Source organism: Hypomesus transpacificus, chromosome 19 (assembly GCF_021917145.1).
Source record: "Hypomesus transpacificus isolate Combined female chromosome 19, fHypTra1, whole genome shotgun sequence".
In the NCBI taxonomy this organism is placed as follows: Eukaryota; Metazoa; Chordata; class Actinopteri; order Osmeriformes; family Osmeridae; genus Hypomesus; species Hypomesus transpacificus.
This window is the reverse complement of record NC_061078.1, coordinates 582134-601236: the sequence shown is the minus strand read 5'-3', so window position 1 is coordinate 601236 and position 19103 is coordinate 582134. Positions and strand designations below refer to the sequence as shown.

At 46.1% G+C, this 19103-nt stretch overlaps 2 protein-coding genes across 3 annotated transcripts; one reads left to right on the top strand and one right to left on the bottom strand.

Annotated features, from left to right (window-relative positions):
• Positions 1-798: 798 nt before the first annotated feature.
• Positions 799-16039, top strand: chtf18 (CTF18, chromosome transmission fidelity factor 18 homolog (S. cerevisiae)). 2 transcript variants are annotated; one of them, XM_047042630.1, is made up of 21 exons: positions 800-1049; positions 1400-1667; positions 1755-1971; positions 2071-2163; positions 2268-2320; positions 3840-3969; positions 4915-5124; positions 5717-5814; positions 5920-6043; positions 6884-7014; positions 7340-7433; positions 7546-7644; positions 7901-8031; positions 8842-8956; positions 9039-9263; positions 9340-9489; positions 9581-9711; positions 12768-12915; positions 13029-13109; positions 15699-15768; positions 15848-16039. In XM_047042630.1, exons 1-21 carry the CDS (start codon positions 962-964, stop codon positions 15967-15969), a joined length of 2778 nt encoding a protein of 925 aa, XP_046898586.1. In that variant the 5' UTR covers positions 800-961; the 3' UTR covers positions 15970-16039. The 2 variants fall into 2 exon arrangements, with proteins under 2 accessions (XP_046898585.1, XP_046898586.1); XM_047042629.1 differs by lacking the exons at positions 15699-15768; positions 15848-16039 and having other exon boundaries at positions 799-1049; positions 13029-15690.
• Positions 16040-17244: 1205 nt separating this feature from the next.
• On the bottom strand, positions 17245-18830 carry LOC124481894 (guanine nucleotide-binding protein G(I)/G(S)/G(O) subunit gamma-13-like). The gene is made up of 3 exons (XM_047042175.1): positions 18590-18830; positions 17859-17960; positions 17245-17599 (listed from the first exon to the last, which is right to left on the bottom strand). The coding sequence occupies exons 2-3, from the start codon at positions 17954-17956 to the stop codon at positions 17494-17496; spliced, it is 204 nt and encodes a 67-aa protein (XP_046898131.1). The 5' UTR covers positions 17957-17960; positions 18590-18830; the 3' UTR covers positions 17245-17493.
• Positions 18831-19103: the final 273 nt, after the last annotated feature.

Below are 19103 nucleotides of genomic sequence, written 5' to 3'. Positions count from 1 at the left end.
TCCTTTATTTCACCAGTATAGCCCTACCCAAAGCAAAATGACAGGTGGGCGAGAATATTTATGGTTTACTTAAATGGTAATGGTCAATATGACCAGCAAGAATCCTGCATTGTGAATATGAGGGTGTCAGCGGACCGTTAGCTTGAGCTAGCTACAATAATAGACAATTTGTCAGCTGCTCTCTAAACCGTCTCGAGGGCATAACAACATAACATCGCTGCCGCTGCTGAGACCGTGTTGACACAGGCGGCAAACCTACAGTTATTTCTCGCCGTCCTCTCTCTATTGTCAGGCTGAAACATAGTCTACTGTAAGTGTATGCATTAGTTTTGACAAACTATTTTACAAAATGTTTTCTTCATCTTTAGATCCAGGTAGTTTCAGTCTGCCATCCTGAACTTGCGCGTGTACGCCATCTGCTGGTGAAATCTCCAGCCAACTACCGTTTCATTCTCTAGCTCAATCCTAAAGATAAAAAAATAAATCTGTTTTAACAAGAAACTTCACTTGAAACAGACTGATGTAAATAGCAAAACTGACCACAAGTTTTTCCGTGAAACGTTTCCTCGTTTTCTCTCTAAGTGGCAGCGAGGAAATTAGTAGAGGAGGCAAGGAAGTATATGACCTTTATTTAACCAGGTGAAATCAATTGAGAACCAATTTTCATTTACAATGATGGCCTGTCCAAGAGGCACGTCTGTTGTTTGAAGTATGTTTTGTCAGCCAAAGCAAGCGACGGAAGCACGCGTAAGATAAACTTACTGATCCAACCAATCAAGAGAGAGCTGAACTCCTCTGACCCGGAAATTCTTAATCACAACAAAAGTTTACCGCGAATTCGTTTTACGTGGACAGAGCGACCGAGAAGTTTGTATGCAGTCCGGTGACCTATTCACCAACACCGAATCAACACCAACCGTCATTTGATGGTCCGTTAAGGCCTTTCGTTCCCTCCGTGGTCATGGACGAGTATGACGAAATGTACGGCATAGAAGACGACTATGAGAATCAGTTTGCGGATGAGCTGGATGCTATGGCGGAGCTGGAATGTAAGTAGTTAGAAGTGCTGTTGTACAGCGATCTCGTACAACTCTTTTAGCCCTTCCAGCCAACGGCGGTCCGCCGGTGTTCTGCCTTCTTGTGCTTCCAGATTTTGTTACCGTAGTGCAAAATATATTCTGTACGTCTAACTGTAGCTGATGGACATGCGCACATCGAGTAACCAACAACGATCAGCCGTAGCTGTATTTGACACTGTAGCACCCAACTCTTATAGAATTCGCCTGTGGATAATGTGTTCAGTAAGCAGACTCTTATAACACAGGTGGATTTGAACCTGCGATCTTTTGATCTTTAGTCAATATCTTTAATCTGAACTATATTGTGTGTGTCTGTCCAGCCTCCTCTAATAAGAAGCCAGAACTCAGTCAACCTCATCAGTCCTTCGCTTCGAATGCCATCGCTGCTGGACAAGAAACCCACAAGAACCAATCACGTGTGGTGTCAGCGGTGGACAACCAATCAGAGGTCCGGAAAAGGTCATGTGTGTCTCCAAAAGCCAAGCGCCTAAAGCAGGATGTTGCCAAGAAGCTGCAGTTTGAAACATTGCAGAGTGATGACATCACACCACCGTCCTCCCCAGAACAGTACCATCCAATCCAAAGCAGGTAGGGGCGGGGCCATGTGCCAGCCTGGAACAGGGACACAACAGTGTTTATATTCTCTCAGGATGGCTAACTGTGTGTGTGTGTCAGGTCTACAGTCCTGGACATTAGTGGTTTTGGGGCGCTCCAAGACTCTCCAGGGAGGGTTGCCGTGGCCGCAGGGCGTGTTGCCGTGGCCGCAGGGCGTGTTGCCGTGGCCGCAGGGCGGGTGCTGCGGCGGCCTCCAGTGGAGGGAGACTACGTCAGTGTGACGGACACGGCAGGAAACAGAGTCTACCTCCGACAGGAAGTACACCTGGGGACAAAGGTCAGCCTCTCTCTCTGTGAACATGCCAATCTCTTGCTTTCTGTTCACTGATGCTCATTGTGTTTGTGTATCTGTGTGGGTGTGTGTTTGTCTGTCCAGGTAGTGGACCCTAGAGCTGTGCGAGCTACCCAGAATGCACTGGGGCTGCTGGCTGTTCCTATCGAGGTCCTGAGACAACAGGTGGCGGAGAGGGTGAGACAGTCACCTGCCCTCTAACTAACTGTCACTCAATTATGTGTGGGGGAGGGACTAGCAGAGGTCTGTGGCCAATCAGGGCTGTGTTTGGTATTCTGCAGCGTCATCGCCAGATGGTGGAGGAAACTGAACATCTCTCAGAGCTGCTGAACAGGTACCACACACACACACACCCTACAGTGCACAAGTAGGGTTTTTCCTGGGTCAAAATGGGTCTTCTGTGCTAAAAACAAATAGCCTGTATTACCGTGTCACCTTATTAGCAGACATCTATGTATTTCTTTTATTATTATTTCCATTTCATAAATAATGGAGGCTATGCTTGAGGAAATAATTTTGCTTCCACGTAGATTAAAATAGATAGGCTAATAGATAATAGGGTTAGGGTTAGATAATAGGGTTAGATAATAGTCCCTGCCTCATGGTGCTATCATGTATGGTTCAAAGATGATCAAGGTTAACCTCTTTACATATATATGTAAACTACTGAAATATATATCAATAGAATCTAGAACTAACCAGTGGTCAGACATGGAACATATAAATTATGAAATTGAAGTTTATCTATTATTACTATTCATTTTTATTATACAAACTAAGCGGGAGGCAGTCAGTTGCAGAGGTCACATCCAGCTTGTGAACTTTTCACCCTCCGCTTTTTGTTGACCCCCTGGTAGAAGGATCTGACAAGGCCATGATAGGGTTAGGGTTAGGGTTAGGCCATGATAGGGTTAGGGTTAGGCCATGATAGGGTTAGGCCATGATAGGGTTAGGCCATGATAGGGTTAGGGTTAGGCCATGATAGGGTTAGGGTTAGGCCTTGATAGTCTATCAACGGGATTACTATTGATCAAAACAGAACGAGGGTTCGGCTGTACTTGAAAAATACTATTAAACATATTCGGGGACATGCACTGCACGAGTGATGAATTGCGATGACGGCTCCAATAGAAGTTATAGCGAGCACATAGTAACTAACTTTATATTTTTCTAATCAATGTATTTATTCCCAGGTATTTTGCAATTTCCTTTTATTTTCTTTGTGCCTACACTATATATTATCATTCCAGGTTAAGAATACCAATGGAGGCTGCATTGGAAATCGTTGATCAAACTTTTGTCAGTATTTTGAATGGAAATGTCATTTGCATTTATACAGGTGTGTTCGTGCACGTCGGGCTGGCCCTCGCAGCAGAACGACAGTTTAGCGGCCACTCTGTCCATTCACGCACCTCACAGTTGCAAATTGATCAGACAAGAAGACACGCTTATCAACTCGATTATTATTGATCAAAACAGAACGAGGGTTCGGCTGTAGCCTACTTGAAACACACTATTCAGAACATATTCGCTGACATGTGTGATGAACACAGCTTTTTATTTTTTCAACGCTGACTTTTTTTGTTGCCTTAGGGACTCGGGATTTGTCATAGGCGCTCGGGAAAACGGCTAAGGCGCACGGCCAAATGTTCTCTATGCAGGAAAAACCCTGCACAAGTTCACACACACTGTACAACACAAACACATACATACACACACACCCTTTACCACACAAGTTCACATACACACACACACACTACACCACACAAGCACACTCACACCCTATACCACACACTCACACATGCATACACACATTCACACACATGATGACTCAGTTTTCTGCTGTGTGTCAGTGGTGTGCAGCAGGAGCTGGAAGGGAGCCAGCGGGGGGAAGAGGAGGAGCTGGAGGAGGAGGGCCGGGTGTCTCTTCTCTGGGTCGACCGCTTCTCTCCTCGCCACTACACGGACCTGCTCAGTGATGATGTGAGCTGGACACACACACCATACACACACCACACTCATAAACATGCACACACACATTGACATACCATACACACACCACACTCATAACCATGCACACACACATAGACACACCACACTCATAACCATGCACACACACATAGACACACCATACACACACCACACTCATAACCATGCACACACACATAGACACACCATACACACACCACACTCATAACCATGCACACACACATAGACACACCATACACACCACACTCATAACCATGCACACACACAAACCACACCATACACACACCATACAAACACACAAAGACACACCATACACACCACACTCATAACCATGCACACACACACACAAACCACACCAGCGCATGGTTGCATATGCTCCTGAAATGGATGTATATTATTGTTATGGTGCGACCTGTTTAATTTCTTTACAAACCCTCCCTAATTAGCCTACTGCACAGTATGTGCCTGCTGTCAGATCATACAGTGACTGGTCTAACGTTCTATCAAATGTTACATAACCAGTTAAACTTAATCTTAACTAAAATGCAGTTTTTAGATCAAATTTGCCATTAATCACTATATGTCACTGCGCTCTGTTGTCTCGTGACAGGGAGCTATGTCACTGCGCTCTGTTGTCTCGTGACAGGGAGCTATGTCACTGCGCTCTGTTGTCTCGTGACAGGGAGCTATGTCACCGCGCTCTGTTGTCTAGTGACAGGGAGCTATGTCACTGCGCTCTGTTGTCTCGTGACAGGGAGCTATGTCACTGCGCTCTGTTGTCTCGTGACAGGGAGCTATGTCACTGTGCTCTGTTGTCTCGTGACAGGGAGCTAACTTAACATTTGAAGAGCTGAAAAGACAACGTGAACATTTCGTGGGTTCTCCTACATTTTTGCTGGTGCTCCGACCTTTTAAGTTTGTGTGTGTGTGTGTGTGTAGTTCACTAACCGCTGCTTGCTGAAGTGGTTGAAGCTGTGGGACACAGTTGTCTTCGGGAGGGAGAGGAAGCTCCGCCCCCCTGCCCCAGAGAGGCTTGTCCCCAACCACAACACAGCCAATCAGAACGCAAATCGCTTCAAGACCAAGAGTCAAGTTACCGAGGAGATTCTGGAGGCTGAGCTGGACCAATACCAACGCCCCAAATACAAGGTACACACTAGGAGATTCTGGAGGCTGAGTTGGACCAATACCAACGCCCCAAATACAAGGTACACACTAGGGCTTCAACTAACGATTATTCTGATAGTCCACAAATCTAACGATTATTGGAACGATTAATCGACTAATTTTCGAGACATTGTCATTCAACATTTAATTAACCGTATAAACAAGTATCTGACTGACTGATGCAGCATTCTGCCCAATAACTCCTTTTGTATGTCATATGAAAATGGAACAAAATAAAGGTGAGTGACGTTTTATGTTTGGTTTTATGTTTCCTCTCATACCTTGCTCGTGTTAAGATAATCAGCAGTCCCGACTCCTGTCGCTTTCATATGCAAAGAAAACAATCACTTTACCATGTTCTTTAATCAAAATTATTATTATATATTATATTATAACCTTTCAAAAGTTATAGAAAACCGATAGATATCCAAAATTATCCAGAGTGACTTACAATAAGTACCGGGACTGACTAAGTGACATAAACCTGGCTTATTCGATAGACCCGCTATATGGAACAGGCCTCAAGTGTGTATCAAGTGTGTATATTTACGCGTGTTTGTCTCCTATCCTGCAGGTGGCGCTGCTGTCTGGGCCCCCAGGCCTGGGCAAGACCACCCTGGCTCACATCATCGCTAGGCATGCTGGGTACAACGTGGTGGAGATCAACGCCAGGTCAGACTGTCTCCATAGTTACCCTCACTCCAGCCGGTTGCTGCGCAGACCTGTGTCACTCCCCTGTCGGTCTCCATGGTGATCCCTGTGTTATTGTTTCTGTAGCGACGACCGAAGCGCGGAGCTGTTTCAGAAGCGCATCGACACGGCAACACAGATGCAGTCTGTACTGGGAGCCAATCAGAAGCCCAACTGCCTGATCATCGACGAGATAGACGGGGCACCCGCGGTGAGGACACGCCCACTATCACCAGCACACCATTTAATTGGTTGCCGGATTAACCTCGGTTTTTCATTAGCTATTCGGCTCCCTAATAGTTGAGTCACAAGTGTGTTTATGTTTACGAGCTGAAACACTTGATTGATGGAATGAGTCATTTGTGATTACGAGTCATTAGGGGTGTAACAATATTTCACGGCACAATATATTGCTGCAAACATTTTACAATATGTAACGTAGAGTTATGGCAATATCTTTACTATGTGAAGTCCGTTTTATCCTATTGGATAAGCTACCAGTATGAAACCTACTCTGCACCTGTGTCACGCGTGCAATCACAGAAATCTCTTGAACTGAGTTAACTAAGTTGTATGTACAACAAAGTTACATTTAGTCATTTAGCAGACGCTCTTATCCAGAGTGACTTACAGTAAGTACAGGGACATGCCCCGAGGCAAGTAGGGTGAAGTGCCTTGCCCAAGGACACAACGTTATTTTTGGCACGGCGGGGAATCGATCCGGTAACCTTCTGATTACTAGCCCGACTCCCTCACCGCTGACTCTCTGAAAGTTATTGAAAGTGTTTAATGTTTTGGAAATAAATCTAAATCTCAGTTTCATTGACATTTTTCTTCAAAATATAAGCATTGTATCGTAAACCCAGTATCGAGATACGTATTGAATCGTGAGCTGAGTGTAATGTTACACCCCTATGAGTCATGTGATCATGAGTCAACTCTAACAGCGAGTTAACTCAGTATCTCTTCTGATTGGTTGACAAGCTGCAAACAGCACTGCGTTCTCTTTTCTGATTGGTTAAAAGGCTTCTCACCTCTCATTGGTTAATAGGCTGCCATCAACGTGCTGCTGGCTGCTCTGACCAGGAAGGAGGGGGCAGAGCCAGGGGTGGAATCAGGGAAGAGGAGGAAGAAAAAAGAGGCCCTCCTCCTTCGCCCAATCATATGCATCTGCAACGACCTGTAAGACCACACACATGGAACCCCAGTATGAGTGTTGATCCTGTAGTTATGCTCTGAGACACTCACATCCTACACACACATCACTCACACATCCCAAACACATTCTACACATACACATTCTTCACACACACATCCAACACACATTCTACACATACACATTCTACACATACACACACATTCTACACACACACACATTTTACACACACGCATCATACACACATCCTACACACACATCATACACACACACATCCTACACACACATCCTTCGCACAGACACACATCATACATATACACCCAGTAGATGTACAGTTGTTTCTCTTGTCAGTTACGTCCCAGCCCTCAGGCCCCTGAGACAGCAAGCCTTCCTATTGGCTTTCCCCCAGACCCTGCCCTCCCGCCTGGCTCAGAGGCTGGCAGAGGTAAACACACACACAACTGCTCACACACACACCATACACACACGACTTCACACACACACAACTGTTCACACACACACGACTGCACACACACCATGCTTGTTGTTGTTTCCAGATCACCAGGCTGCAGGGGATGAAAGCTGATGCAGGAGCTCTGGTGGCCCTGTGTGAGAAGACTGACAACGACATCAGATCCTGCATCAACACACTGCAGGTACATCCTCACTCACACACTGCAGGTACACCCTCACTCACTCACACTGCAGGTACACCCTCACTCACACACTGCAGGTACACCCTCACTCACACACTGCAGGTACACCCTCACTCACACACACTGCAGGTACACCCTCACTCACACACACTGCAGGTACACACATGTACCCAAATTGAATTGGTTAAACTCACTCCTCAGTATAAATACTGCCCACCAAACTGCTAGCTGTGTATGTATGTGTGTGTGTGTGTAGTTCCTCCATAGCAAAGGGCAGAGCCAGCTGGACCTGAAGGCAGTGCAGGGGGTACAGGTGGGGCAGAAGGACCAGAACAAGGGCCTCTTTCACCTGTGGCAGGAGGTCTTCCAGCTGCCACGCTCCAAACGGTACCCTGGGGGGTCGAGTAGCAGTGTGTGTGGAGGTCATGAGTAGCTGTGTGTCTGTGGAGGTCATGAGTAGCTGTGTGTGTGTGTGTGTGTGTGTGGAGGTCATGAGTAGCTGTGTGTGTGTGGAGGTCATGAGTAGCTGTGTGTCTGTGGAGGTCATGAGTAGCTGTGTGTGTGTGTGGAGGTCTTGAGTAGCTGTGTGTGTGTGTCTGTGGAGGTCATGAGTAGCTGTGTGTGTGTGTGGAGGTCTTGAGTAGCTGTGTGTGTGTGGAGGTCATGAGTAGCTGTGTGTGTGTGTGTGTGTGGAGGTCATGAGTAGCTGTGTGTGTGTGTGAAGGTCATGAGTAGCTGTGTGTGTGTGGAGGTCATGAGTAGCTGTGTGTGTGTGTGTGTGGAGGTCATGAGTAGCTGTGTGTGTGTGTGGAGGTCATGAGTAGCTGTGTGTGTGTGTGTGTGTGTGTGGAGGTCATGAGTAGCTGTGTGTGTGTGGAGGTCATGAGTAGCTGTGTGTGTGTGTGTGTGTGGAGGTCATGAGTAGCTGTGTGTGTGTGTGTGTGGAGGTCATGAGTAGCTGTGTGTGTGTGTGGAGGTCATGAGTAGCTGTGTGTGTGTGTGTGTGGAGGTCATGAGTAGCTGTGTGTGTGTGTGTGTGGAGGTCTTGAGTAGCTGTGTGTGTGTGTGTGTGTGGAGGTCATGAGTAGCTGTGTGTGTGTGTGGAGGTCTTGAGTAGCTGTGTGTGTGTGTCTGTGGAGGTCATGAGTAGCTGTGTGTGTGTGTATTGATGCGCCACCTTCCTGGTGACCATATTAGGAAGCGGCTGGGTGAGGAGCTGGAGGCGGGGCTGAGAGAAGGAGGCGGGGCTCAGAGGCTGCAGCACATCCTGCACCTCTCCTTCTCCAGCGGAGAGTACGACAAGGTTACACAGGTACACACATGATCATAAACACACCCTCAGGTACACACACTCCCTCTGGTCAACCTACCACATGCTGCCCTCTGACCCCCAGGGTCTGTATGACAACTTCCTGTCCATGCGTGTACGTGACCCAAGCCTGGGTAGCGTGGTGGAGGCGCTGGATTGGCTGAGCTTCACAGACAGGTTGAACCAGGTCATGATGCAGGGGCAGAACTTCTCCCTCATGAGATACCTGCCCTTCCTCCCGGTCACCTTCCACTTCCTGTTCGCTCACACACACGTGCCCCGCATCAGCTACCCCCACAGCCAGTACGAGGTACGTACACACTCACACACACACACCCACACAGTTCTCCTCGTTCCGGCTCACCACCTCAGACCTGCACTCCCAGGTGCTGAGTAAGACCCAGGCCAGCAGGAACGCTCTGGCGGCCATGTTGTCTGACATCCCAGCATGCATCAGGAGCAGGGTCAGTGAGCTGAGTCTGACCAATGACGTGCTGACGTTGCTGCTGGACATCATCTGCCCCAAACTACGACCCGTATGTACCCTGAGCCAGCGCATGTGTTAGTATGACCCTTGACCTCTGACCTCAAGGGTGTTCAACGTGTGTGTGATGTGTGTGCGTGCAGGTGAACCCCCAGCTGTACAGCAGCAGGGAGAAGCAGCAGCTGTGTGAGCTGGTGGACACCATGCTCTCCTACAACCTCTCCTACCGGCAGGACAGGACGCCAGAGGGCCAGTACACCTACCTCCTGGAGCCGTGAGGACACGCATCACAAGCACATCATACATACATCATACAGACACACATCATACAGACACACATCATACACACACACACACATCATACACACACACACACATAATACAGACACACATCATACACACACACACACATCATACATACTAATACCAGATAGTACTAGATAATACTAGATTTTCGTGTAGTTATTTGGGACTGTACTCTTGTAAATGTGCTGGCCTTGTGGCCCTTGAGAGCTATACATTAGTACACACTGCATCCTACCATGTCCAGGGGCGCAACTACCCAGTGTAGGAGGGGTATGCAGCAACAATATTGCCCCCCCCCCCCCCCCCCCCCAAAAAAAAGTGTGCCAGACATCATCATGTATGGGCTTTAAATAATAAAGGTTTATTTAAAGTGTATCAGCCACTGTAGGCCTACCATAATGATACATCATTATATGGTATTATTTACAATGTTATCAAATAATAAACAGTTGCAAATTGACAGACATTATCATTAGAACCTATATAACATATAACCAATGCAACATAATGCCTTTTAAATGCAAAAGTAAGCCTACAAACAAAGATCCTTTAGAACCCTCCTATAATGTAGCTTATGTAATAGTGTTGCTACCAAAGATTCTAGAGCGCTCTTTAGTTCCTACTAAATTGTAACATTGCATGCCTTTGCATTTGCCCATTTATCTAGTGTTGCATCAAATGAAATACCTCGTACCACACTGTTTTCTATTGAAATGACTGCTAATAGGGTTAAGCGATCATTACTCATGTTGGAACGAAGGTATGTCTTTATCAGCTTTAGCTTGCTGAACGATCTCTCCGCAGAGGCAACTGTCATAGGCATTGTCAGGAAAACTCTCAGGGCTACCGTTGGATTTGGAAAAACCAAATCAAGGTTCTCCTGTAGGAGGACATTTAATTTATCCAGAGCCTTTTCATGACCCCTAAGTACACGGCTCACTGGGTAAATTTCCTGAATGATTTCCCTTGAAACATCATTGGTAGCCAGGGCATATCTTGTCACTGATTCCTCCAACTCAGCTTTTGTCATGTGTTCCATTTTAAAGATTGCTAAATCTGTCAGACAACTCCTGAATTACTGTGTCAGCCAGTATGTCTGACAGCACAGCTATGAACTATAAAACTGAATATATCATTGATTCCATGGTAAACCAGAGTTTTTGCACAAGTTATGTTTTCCAGCTTCAGGCTACCTTATATTTACCAGTTGTTATTTTATTTTAATACAATTGAGATATGTCATGCAGGGGATTGGTACCATAGGGTTTAACCAAAATCTAAATGTGGCTATCATAAACATTGGTTTGCATTAAGATAGCCGTAAACCCCACTTCAGCTAGTAAGAAAACACTAGCGTTAGCTAATCTGAGAAATGTCTGTTAACATGAATATTTGCAAGCCTCCAAGTTTGGTATCTAGCTCGATGCATGATGGTAAACTTTATTGCATTAGTTTTTGCATTAGTTATGTTTTCCAGATTCTTGTCATTTATTTTACATGATACTACCAGGGCTCTCAAGTTTTGAAGACAGGCAAGAGTGACATTCCCCCCCCCCCCCCCCCCCCCCTTAAAATTAAAATTAATTAATTGCGTTTTACCTGACATCTTTGAAAGGCAGCAATGATTAATGCATCCATTGCCAGGATATAATAATAAAATATGACATTATTTTAAAAGTCAAAGGAATCGGGCCTATTTACATCCCGCACTGGGTTCGATCCTGCCACCCTCTGACATCCCAAGCGCCGCCACTACCAACTACGCCAACGAAAAGCTAGACGACCATTGATGCGGGTGGCCTGTTACTTACCTGAGGAGTGAGTTTCACCGATACACACCGGCTACATCTATGAACTACTTGTTCTGAGCAGGTGTTGTCAGTGAACAGGCTGTACAACTGTTGGTTAAGAGACTCGTGAAAAACTGATGCTAATTATCTGGGATTTCAACAGCAGTCAAGTTGTCATTGTTTGTGTCAAACAAGTTGTGAATTTGTTGTAACATTAAAACAGGAGATCATGATGCTCGAGCTCCAGCGGTTTGCTTTGTAGGTGAACAAAACTTTCGGAAGACGTAGCAGAATCACAAAAAATGACAGGAACCAGGATTGGTTGTTGCATTAAATCTTACCCAGATACAACGGTGCTATTTTCCGATTGGCTATTGTATAGACCCTTTCTTTTTTTTGATTGGCTGAGAAGTGGCAGGTTTGACTAAGGAGACGCGCTTAACTGCCGGTTCCATAGTGAGAGTGGGGCGGCCAGGGGAATTTTGGTTGAGTGCTGCGGCATATTAAAGATATTATAAATATTTGTTTTCGGCGTGAGAAATACAATGTGTGGCGGGAGGGCGTGACTACAGACCGAAATGAGTGACTGTCACTCTCAATGCGTGACACTTGAGAGCCCTGTACAACTTTATATTTTCCAGTTTTCAGCTCAGCAACCTCGTTTTAGCATATTCCAAACTAGTCTTACACCCAAATTTGGCTGCTACAATTACAGTGTTAGCAAACGCTAGCTGTTAACATGAATATTTGCAAGCCTTCAAGCACAGACGTGACACTTTAAATCCTACCTTTTGCCTTTCACCATCATCTAACCCTAACCCTTTCACCATCCACGTATTTAACTGCTGTTGCATCCCCTCGACATGTCATCTCCCTTTCCCTCTTTCTTCTTCTATGTTTTGCCCCCGACAGCTTTTTTGCTTTATCCATCTTCGCTCAGCGCTCACGGCGCCCCATCTCCCTCTTCTATTTCAGAATTCTATGACAGTCTTATGAGATAGGGCGCCTACTCTAGCCTGTTAGTCCTCTAAAATGTTATATAACATTGAGGAAATGCAGAAACGCACAACAGAAGCAAAATATTGAAAATACACCCCCTTTTTTACATTTATTATTTTTCACCATTGCTTTGGCGCCCCCATGGTGCTGAGCCCTTATGCATATAGCGCATACCCACTTATTGCGCCCCTGACCATGTGATGCGCCCTATCTCTGTGTGTGTGTGTGTGTGCAGGCGGGTGGAGGAGGTGGCCTGGTTTCCTGGCCTGCCCCCTCGCAGACAGCTGACCTACCAGACCAAGCAGACGATCAGCAGAGAGATGGACCAGGAGAGGATGAGGAGAGCAGAGAAACTGATGCAACTACGCAACCCACACCGACAGGTCACACACACACCCACACACATGCCACACACCACATACATACACACATAGGTACACATACATTTTACATTGTATGTTACATAAATTAACATAACAAAGTGTGTGTGTTCTAGAGTGCTGAAGCCAAGCCTGCAGCCAGGAGCCATCAGCAGAGGCTGGAGAACATCGTCAGACAGACTACCATTGAGACCAGGGTGACTCAACACTATACACACCCAATACCCAACACTACACTGCCCAACACTACACAACCCTATACTGCCCAACACTACACAACCCTATACTGCCCAACACTCCCCTATACTAAAGATGCATTGAATCCAGGATTCGGTCAAATACTGGGCTTTTTGACGGGGTTTGGATTCGGCCGAACCTTAGATTTTTGTTTTCACCAAATCCGAACCCTACGCTTGCACTACGCGCGCTACACTGGTCGACACAACGACGCCGCCGTTGACTATAGGAAGGTTTTTACGTAGCTGGACTGTTCAATGCAGTAGGCTGAGAGAAAGTGAAAATGGAACTCGTGAGCAGAAAAAGTGTTTTTGGCAGGACTTTCAGTCAAAAGAAGGCGATTCAAGTCGAGCTACATGTTCAATTTGCAATGCCGATTTGTCTTGTGGTGGCAAGGACCCTACCCCATACACAACATATCCACTGTTAAGACCCTACCCCATACACAACATATCCACTGTTAAGACCCTACCCCATACACAACATATCCACTGTTAAGACCCTACCCCATACACAACATATCCACTGTTAAGACCCTACCCCATACACAACATATCCACTGTTAAGACCCTACCCCATACACAACATATCCACTGTTAAGACCCTACCCCATACACAACATATCCACTGTTAAGACCCTACCCCATACACAACATATCCACTGTTAAGACCCTACCCCATACACAACATCTCCGCTGTTAAAACATTTACGTATGAAACATCCAAAAGAAATTCAAGAAATCTAAAGGGCTAATATTTTGGATATTGATTGGATCTTGAGATAGGGTAAACATAGGCATATGGTATTTGTCAAAATAGTTTTTCCCACTTGTCTTCCTCGCATAACGTTGCCTATTCTTTTTTGTTTTTTTTTACAGTAAAAAATTAATAAATAAAACGATACACTGTTGTGGACGTTGTTTACTTTATTAATGTGTTTACTGTGTTAATGGACTGATGATGGGAGTAGGATTCGGTTTCGGCCAAATATTAACCAGTGGATTCGGTATTCGGCCGAACCCCAAAAATCTGGATTCGGTGCATCCCTACCCTATACCCACTATACTACTCAACATTACACATCCCTATACTGCCCAACACTACACTACCCTATACCCAACACTATACAGCCCAACACTACATTACCCTATACCCACACTATACTGCCCAACACTACATTACCCTATACCCAACACTATACAGCCCAACACTACATTACCCTATACCCACACTATACTGCCCAACACTACACTACGCTATACCCAACACTACACAACCCTATACCCAACACTATACTGCCCAACACTACACTACGCTATACCCAACACTACACAACCCTATACCCAACACTATACTGCCCAACACTACACTACCCTATACCCAACACTATACTGCCCAACACTACACTACCCTATACCCAACACTATACTGCCCAACACTACACGACCCTATACCCAACACTATACAGCCTAACACTACATTACCCTATACCCTTACTATACAGCCCAACACTACACTACGCTATACCCAACACTACACAACCCTATACCCAACACTATACTGCCCAACACTACACTACGCTATACCCAACACTACACAACCCTATACCCAACACTACGCTATACCCAACACTACACTACCCTATACCCAACACTATACTGCCCAACACTACACTACGCTATACCCAACACTACACAACCCTATACCCAACACTATACTGCCCAACACTACACTACCCTATACCCAACACTATACTGCCCAACACTACACGACCCTATACCCAACACTATACAGCCTAACACTACATTACCCTATACCCTTACTATACAGCCCAACACTACACAACCCTATACCCAACACTCTACTGCCCAACACTACACTACCCAATATATATACTCCCTAAACATCACACTACATTTAGTCATTTAGCAGAGCGACTTACAGTAAGTACAAAGACATTCCAGGGAAACGTCATTTTCCAGGGAAACGTCATTTAGCAAGGCCGGGAATCGAACCGGCAACCTTCTGTGTAATAGTCCGATTCTGACTCCCCAGGTGACTACCCACTACCCAACCTTATACTCCCCAACACTACACTACCCAACACTATACTCCCCAAAACTACAGTACCCAACACTATACTCCTAAAAACTACACTACCCAATACTGAACACTATACTCCTAAACACTACAATACCCAACACTATACTATCCAACACTACACTACTCAACACCATACTACATAACGCCACACTACCAACACAACTTAACACTACACTCCCCAACACCACCTAACACACTACACTGCCCAACACAACCTCCCATTACCTAACAACACACTACCCAGTACCACCTTACGCCACACTTGGTTGGTGGAGGGGACAGAGGGAAGGAAGAGAAAGAGGAGAGAACAATCCACCATTCTCTCAAGCTTTTATACCAACCAGGTTCATGAGTTAGTGTGTGTATTTGGGATTTGACCTGGTTCTAAATGTTATTTCAAGGTTTTCTATATTCAGCGTGTGTGTGTGTGTGTGTGTGTGTGTCAGCCTGAGGTGGACTTCTTCGGTAGAGCTGTAGTCCCAAAAGAGAAACCAGTCCCGCAGAACTCAACTACAGGTACCTTCACTCGCACCACACACTCGCACCACACCCCCTCACACACCATCCTGCTGCTGTGTAACGTGTTTCTCCACAGACGAGGTGTGTGTGGAGGTTGCCATGGGGACGGCAGTGGGGAACAGCCACGTGTGGTTCCGCTTCAACGAGGGCGTGTCCAACGCTGTCCGGCGCAACGTGCACATTCGAGAGCTGCTGTAGCACACACACACACACCACACACACACCACACACCACACACATATATACACACATACACACATATATACACACACACCACACACACACACACATATATACACACATACACACACACACACACACACACACACACACATATATACACACACCACACACACCACACACACACACATATATACACACACCACACACACACACCACACACACACACACATATATACACACACCACACACACCACACACACACACATATATACACACACCACACACACCACACACACACACATATATACACACACCACACACACCACACACACACACATATATACACACACCACACACACCACACACACACACATATATACACACACCACACACACCACACACACCACACACACCACACACACACATATATACACACACACCACACACACCACACACACACACATATATACACACACCACACACACCACACACACCACACACACCACACACACACATATATACACACACACCACACACATATATACACACACCACACACACCACACACATATATACACACACACCACACACACCACACACACCACACACACCACACACACCACACACACCACACACACCACACACACATACACCACACACACACACACACACCACACACACCACACACACCACACACACACACACACACCACACACACACACACACACCACACACACACACACACCACACACACCACACACACCACACACACCACACACACACACACACCACACACACCACACACACCACACACACACACACACACCACACACACACACACACCACACACACCACACACACCACACACACCACACACACCACACACACCACACCACACACATATATACACACACACACACACACACACATATATACACACACATACACACACCACACACACACACACATATATACACACACACACACACCACACACACCACACACACCACACACACCACACACACCACACACACCACACACACCACACACACACCACACACACACCACACACACCACACACACCACACACACCACACACACCACACACACACACACACCACACACACCACACACACCACACACACACACACCACACACACCACACACACCACACACACCACACACACACACACACCACACACACCACACACACCACACACACCACACACACCACACACACCTACTATGATGGTGGACTTTCTGTCAGGGTGAATAGAAACTCCACACCAGCTCCCAGGTGAATCTTTATTGTAGTTCAAACAGCCAATAAAAAGACCTCTTTTGTATGTGATGTCAGGGTATTTATTACCATAGTAACGTCTACTGTTGCCAGGAGATAGACATGCACAACACACACTCATTGTGATGGTGACTCTCATTCACACATTGACACACACTGCCTGTTATCGAAACAAAAAAGGTTTATAAATAAATAGGACAGTACAACAGCAGTGTGTGTGTGTGTTTGAGAGTGTGTGTCCTAGAGGATCACACACTTGCCCTTTTCCACCCAGGGGTTGGCCCTCATCAGCTCAGGGTTCAGGAACGGGTCGTCACACACGCAGCCCTCGATCCACTTGACCAGCCTGCAGACACATGCAGACTCAGGGTTAACTTTCACCTTCAGTCTCTTATCTACAACAACATAGAAATGCTGCATGCAGACTCAGGGTTAACTTTCACCTTCAGTCTCTTATCTAAAACAACATAGAAATGCTGCATGCAGGCAGTACAGCAGAAGATCAAGGATCATAAGGATAGAAGGGCACAATGCAAAGTAACCATGTCAGCTAACAAGTACAGTGCTATAAATATAACATGTCAGGTATGGTGCTATAAACATACTCTGTGACAGTGATGGAGGATTTCTCTCTGCTGATGGACAGCTGGTACTGAAGACTCTCCACCTCCCTCCTCATCTGAGGAACATCCAGCTCCTCCATGGTGCTGCACAGATCACATATACACATCAACCCACACATCACATATACACACAAACACCACATAAACACATCACACACTAAATATGATTGTTCGTAAAAGCTACCCGCCAACACCACCAATACAAGAGATCTGGGGTTTACGTACTTCACACACACAGCCTCATCTGCTTCTTTCCATCCCCCTCCCGCTTTCCAGATCAGATTCTCTCCCTGCAGGCCTAACTGGGTCGCGTGCCTTTTTTAGGTCACACATCAGCATCCGCGTGCTCAGTGAGGACCATCAATAACTAGCCGCGCGTGCCCCCCCTACAGTCCATTAAATCGATGCAGATTACCGTCAACATCCTTTCATGCTTCTCCGGTACATTGAACTGTGGCTAAATAGTGGTTCGCATTTAGACGTTTTGCTAAACAACATCACAGACGTTACCCCTTCAGCATCTCAACACTCTCGGCTGCTTAAGCGTCGGTTATTTAACGAAGAGGATGTTGGTCGGTACCAAAAGCTGAGTCCAGATTTGATAACGGTTCAAAGACATATTAATTCTTCGTCCATTCATGTCATAACCAGAGCAGCCCGTGGCGCCGCAGATAAACGAACTAGACAGGTCACTGAAGCGGCGGGAGTCTTACCGTTAAAAGAGTAAATTCTGGTATCGTCGGCACGTTCTGTTGGAAAATGAAGGCCACGCAAAACGACTTGGTACAGTGTTGTTTGCGTCGGGGACTCGAGCACAACCGGGAACGATGGGGCTCCTACAAAATGAACAGACTTTAGCACGCTAGATCAATCCGCGTCTCTTGTCTCTGGCACTCCCTTGCGCTCCTCCGGTAGAGATGCGCATGATGTCAGTGGGCGCTCTTGCTGCTTTGGTAGCCAAACGAGGGGAGGGGCTGGATGAGGGGAACGGGGCCGCTGGAGGCTGGGCGCACCTGTATGGAAATGTTTTCCGGTGCTGTACATTTTTCTTATTCAAATCCTCTTGTCGCAATGAAAGGCGTCAACTCAGTGGTAACCATAGATACAAAGGGCTTATTTAATACGCCGTTCTTACAACTAAAATACATTTTAAGAAGATTTGCAGTTAATGCTCAGATGCGTGCTAAATGTAATGTCACAGCAAAAGACAATCTTTATATATCAATA

Bases quoted from the DNA above. Each gene is read 5' to 3' on its own strand.
- LOC124481894 (XM_047042175.1), bottom strand. From the start codon at position 17,956: ATGGAGGAGCTGGATGTTCCTCAGATGAGGAGGGAGGTGGAGAGTCTT. The intron at 17,600-17,858 runs GTATGTTTATAG...ATGTGTCTGCAG, and splicing joins TCCTCCATCACTGTCACAGA to GCTGGTCAAGTGGATCGAGG.
- chtf18 (XM_047042629.1), top strand. From the start codon at position 962: ATGGACGAGTATGACGAAATGTACGGCATAGAAGACGACTATGAGAAT. The intron at 2,321-3,839 runs GTACCACACACA...GCTGTGTGTCAG, and splicing joins CTCTCAGAGCTGCTGAACAG to TGGTGTGCAGCAGGAGCTGG. The intron at 5,815-5,919 runs GTCAGACTGTCT...TTGTTTCTGTAG, and splicing joins GTGGTGGAGATCAACGCCAG to CGACGACCGAAGCGCGGAGC.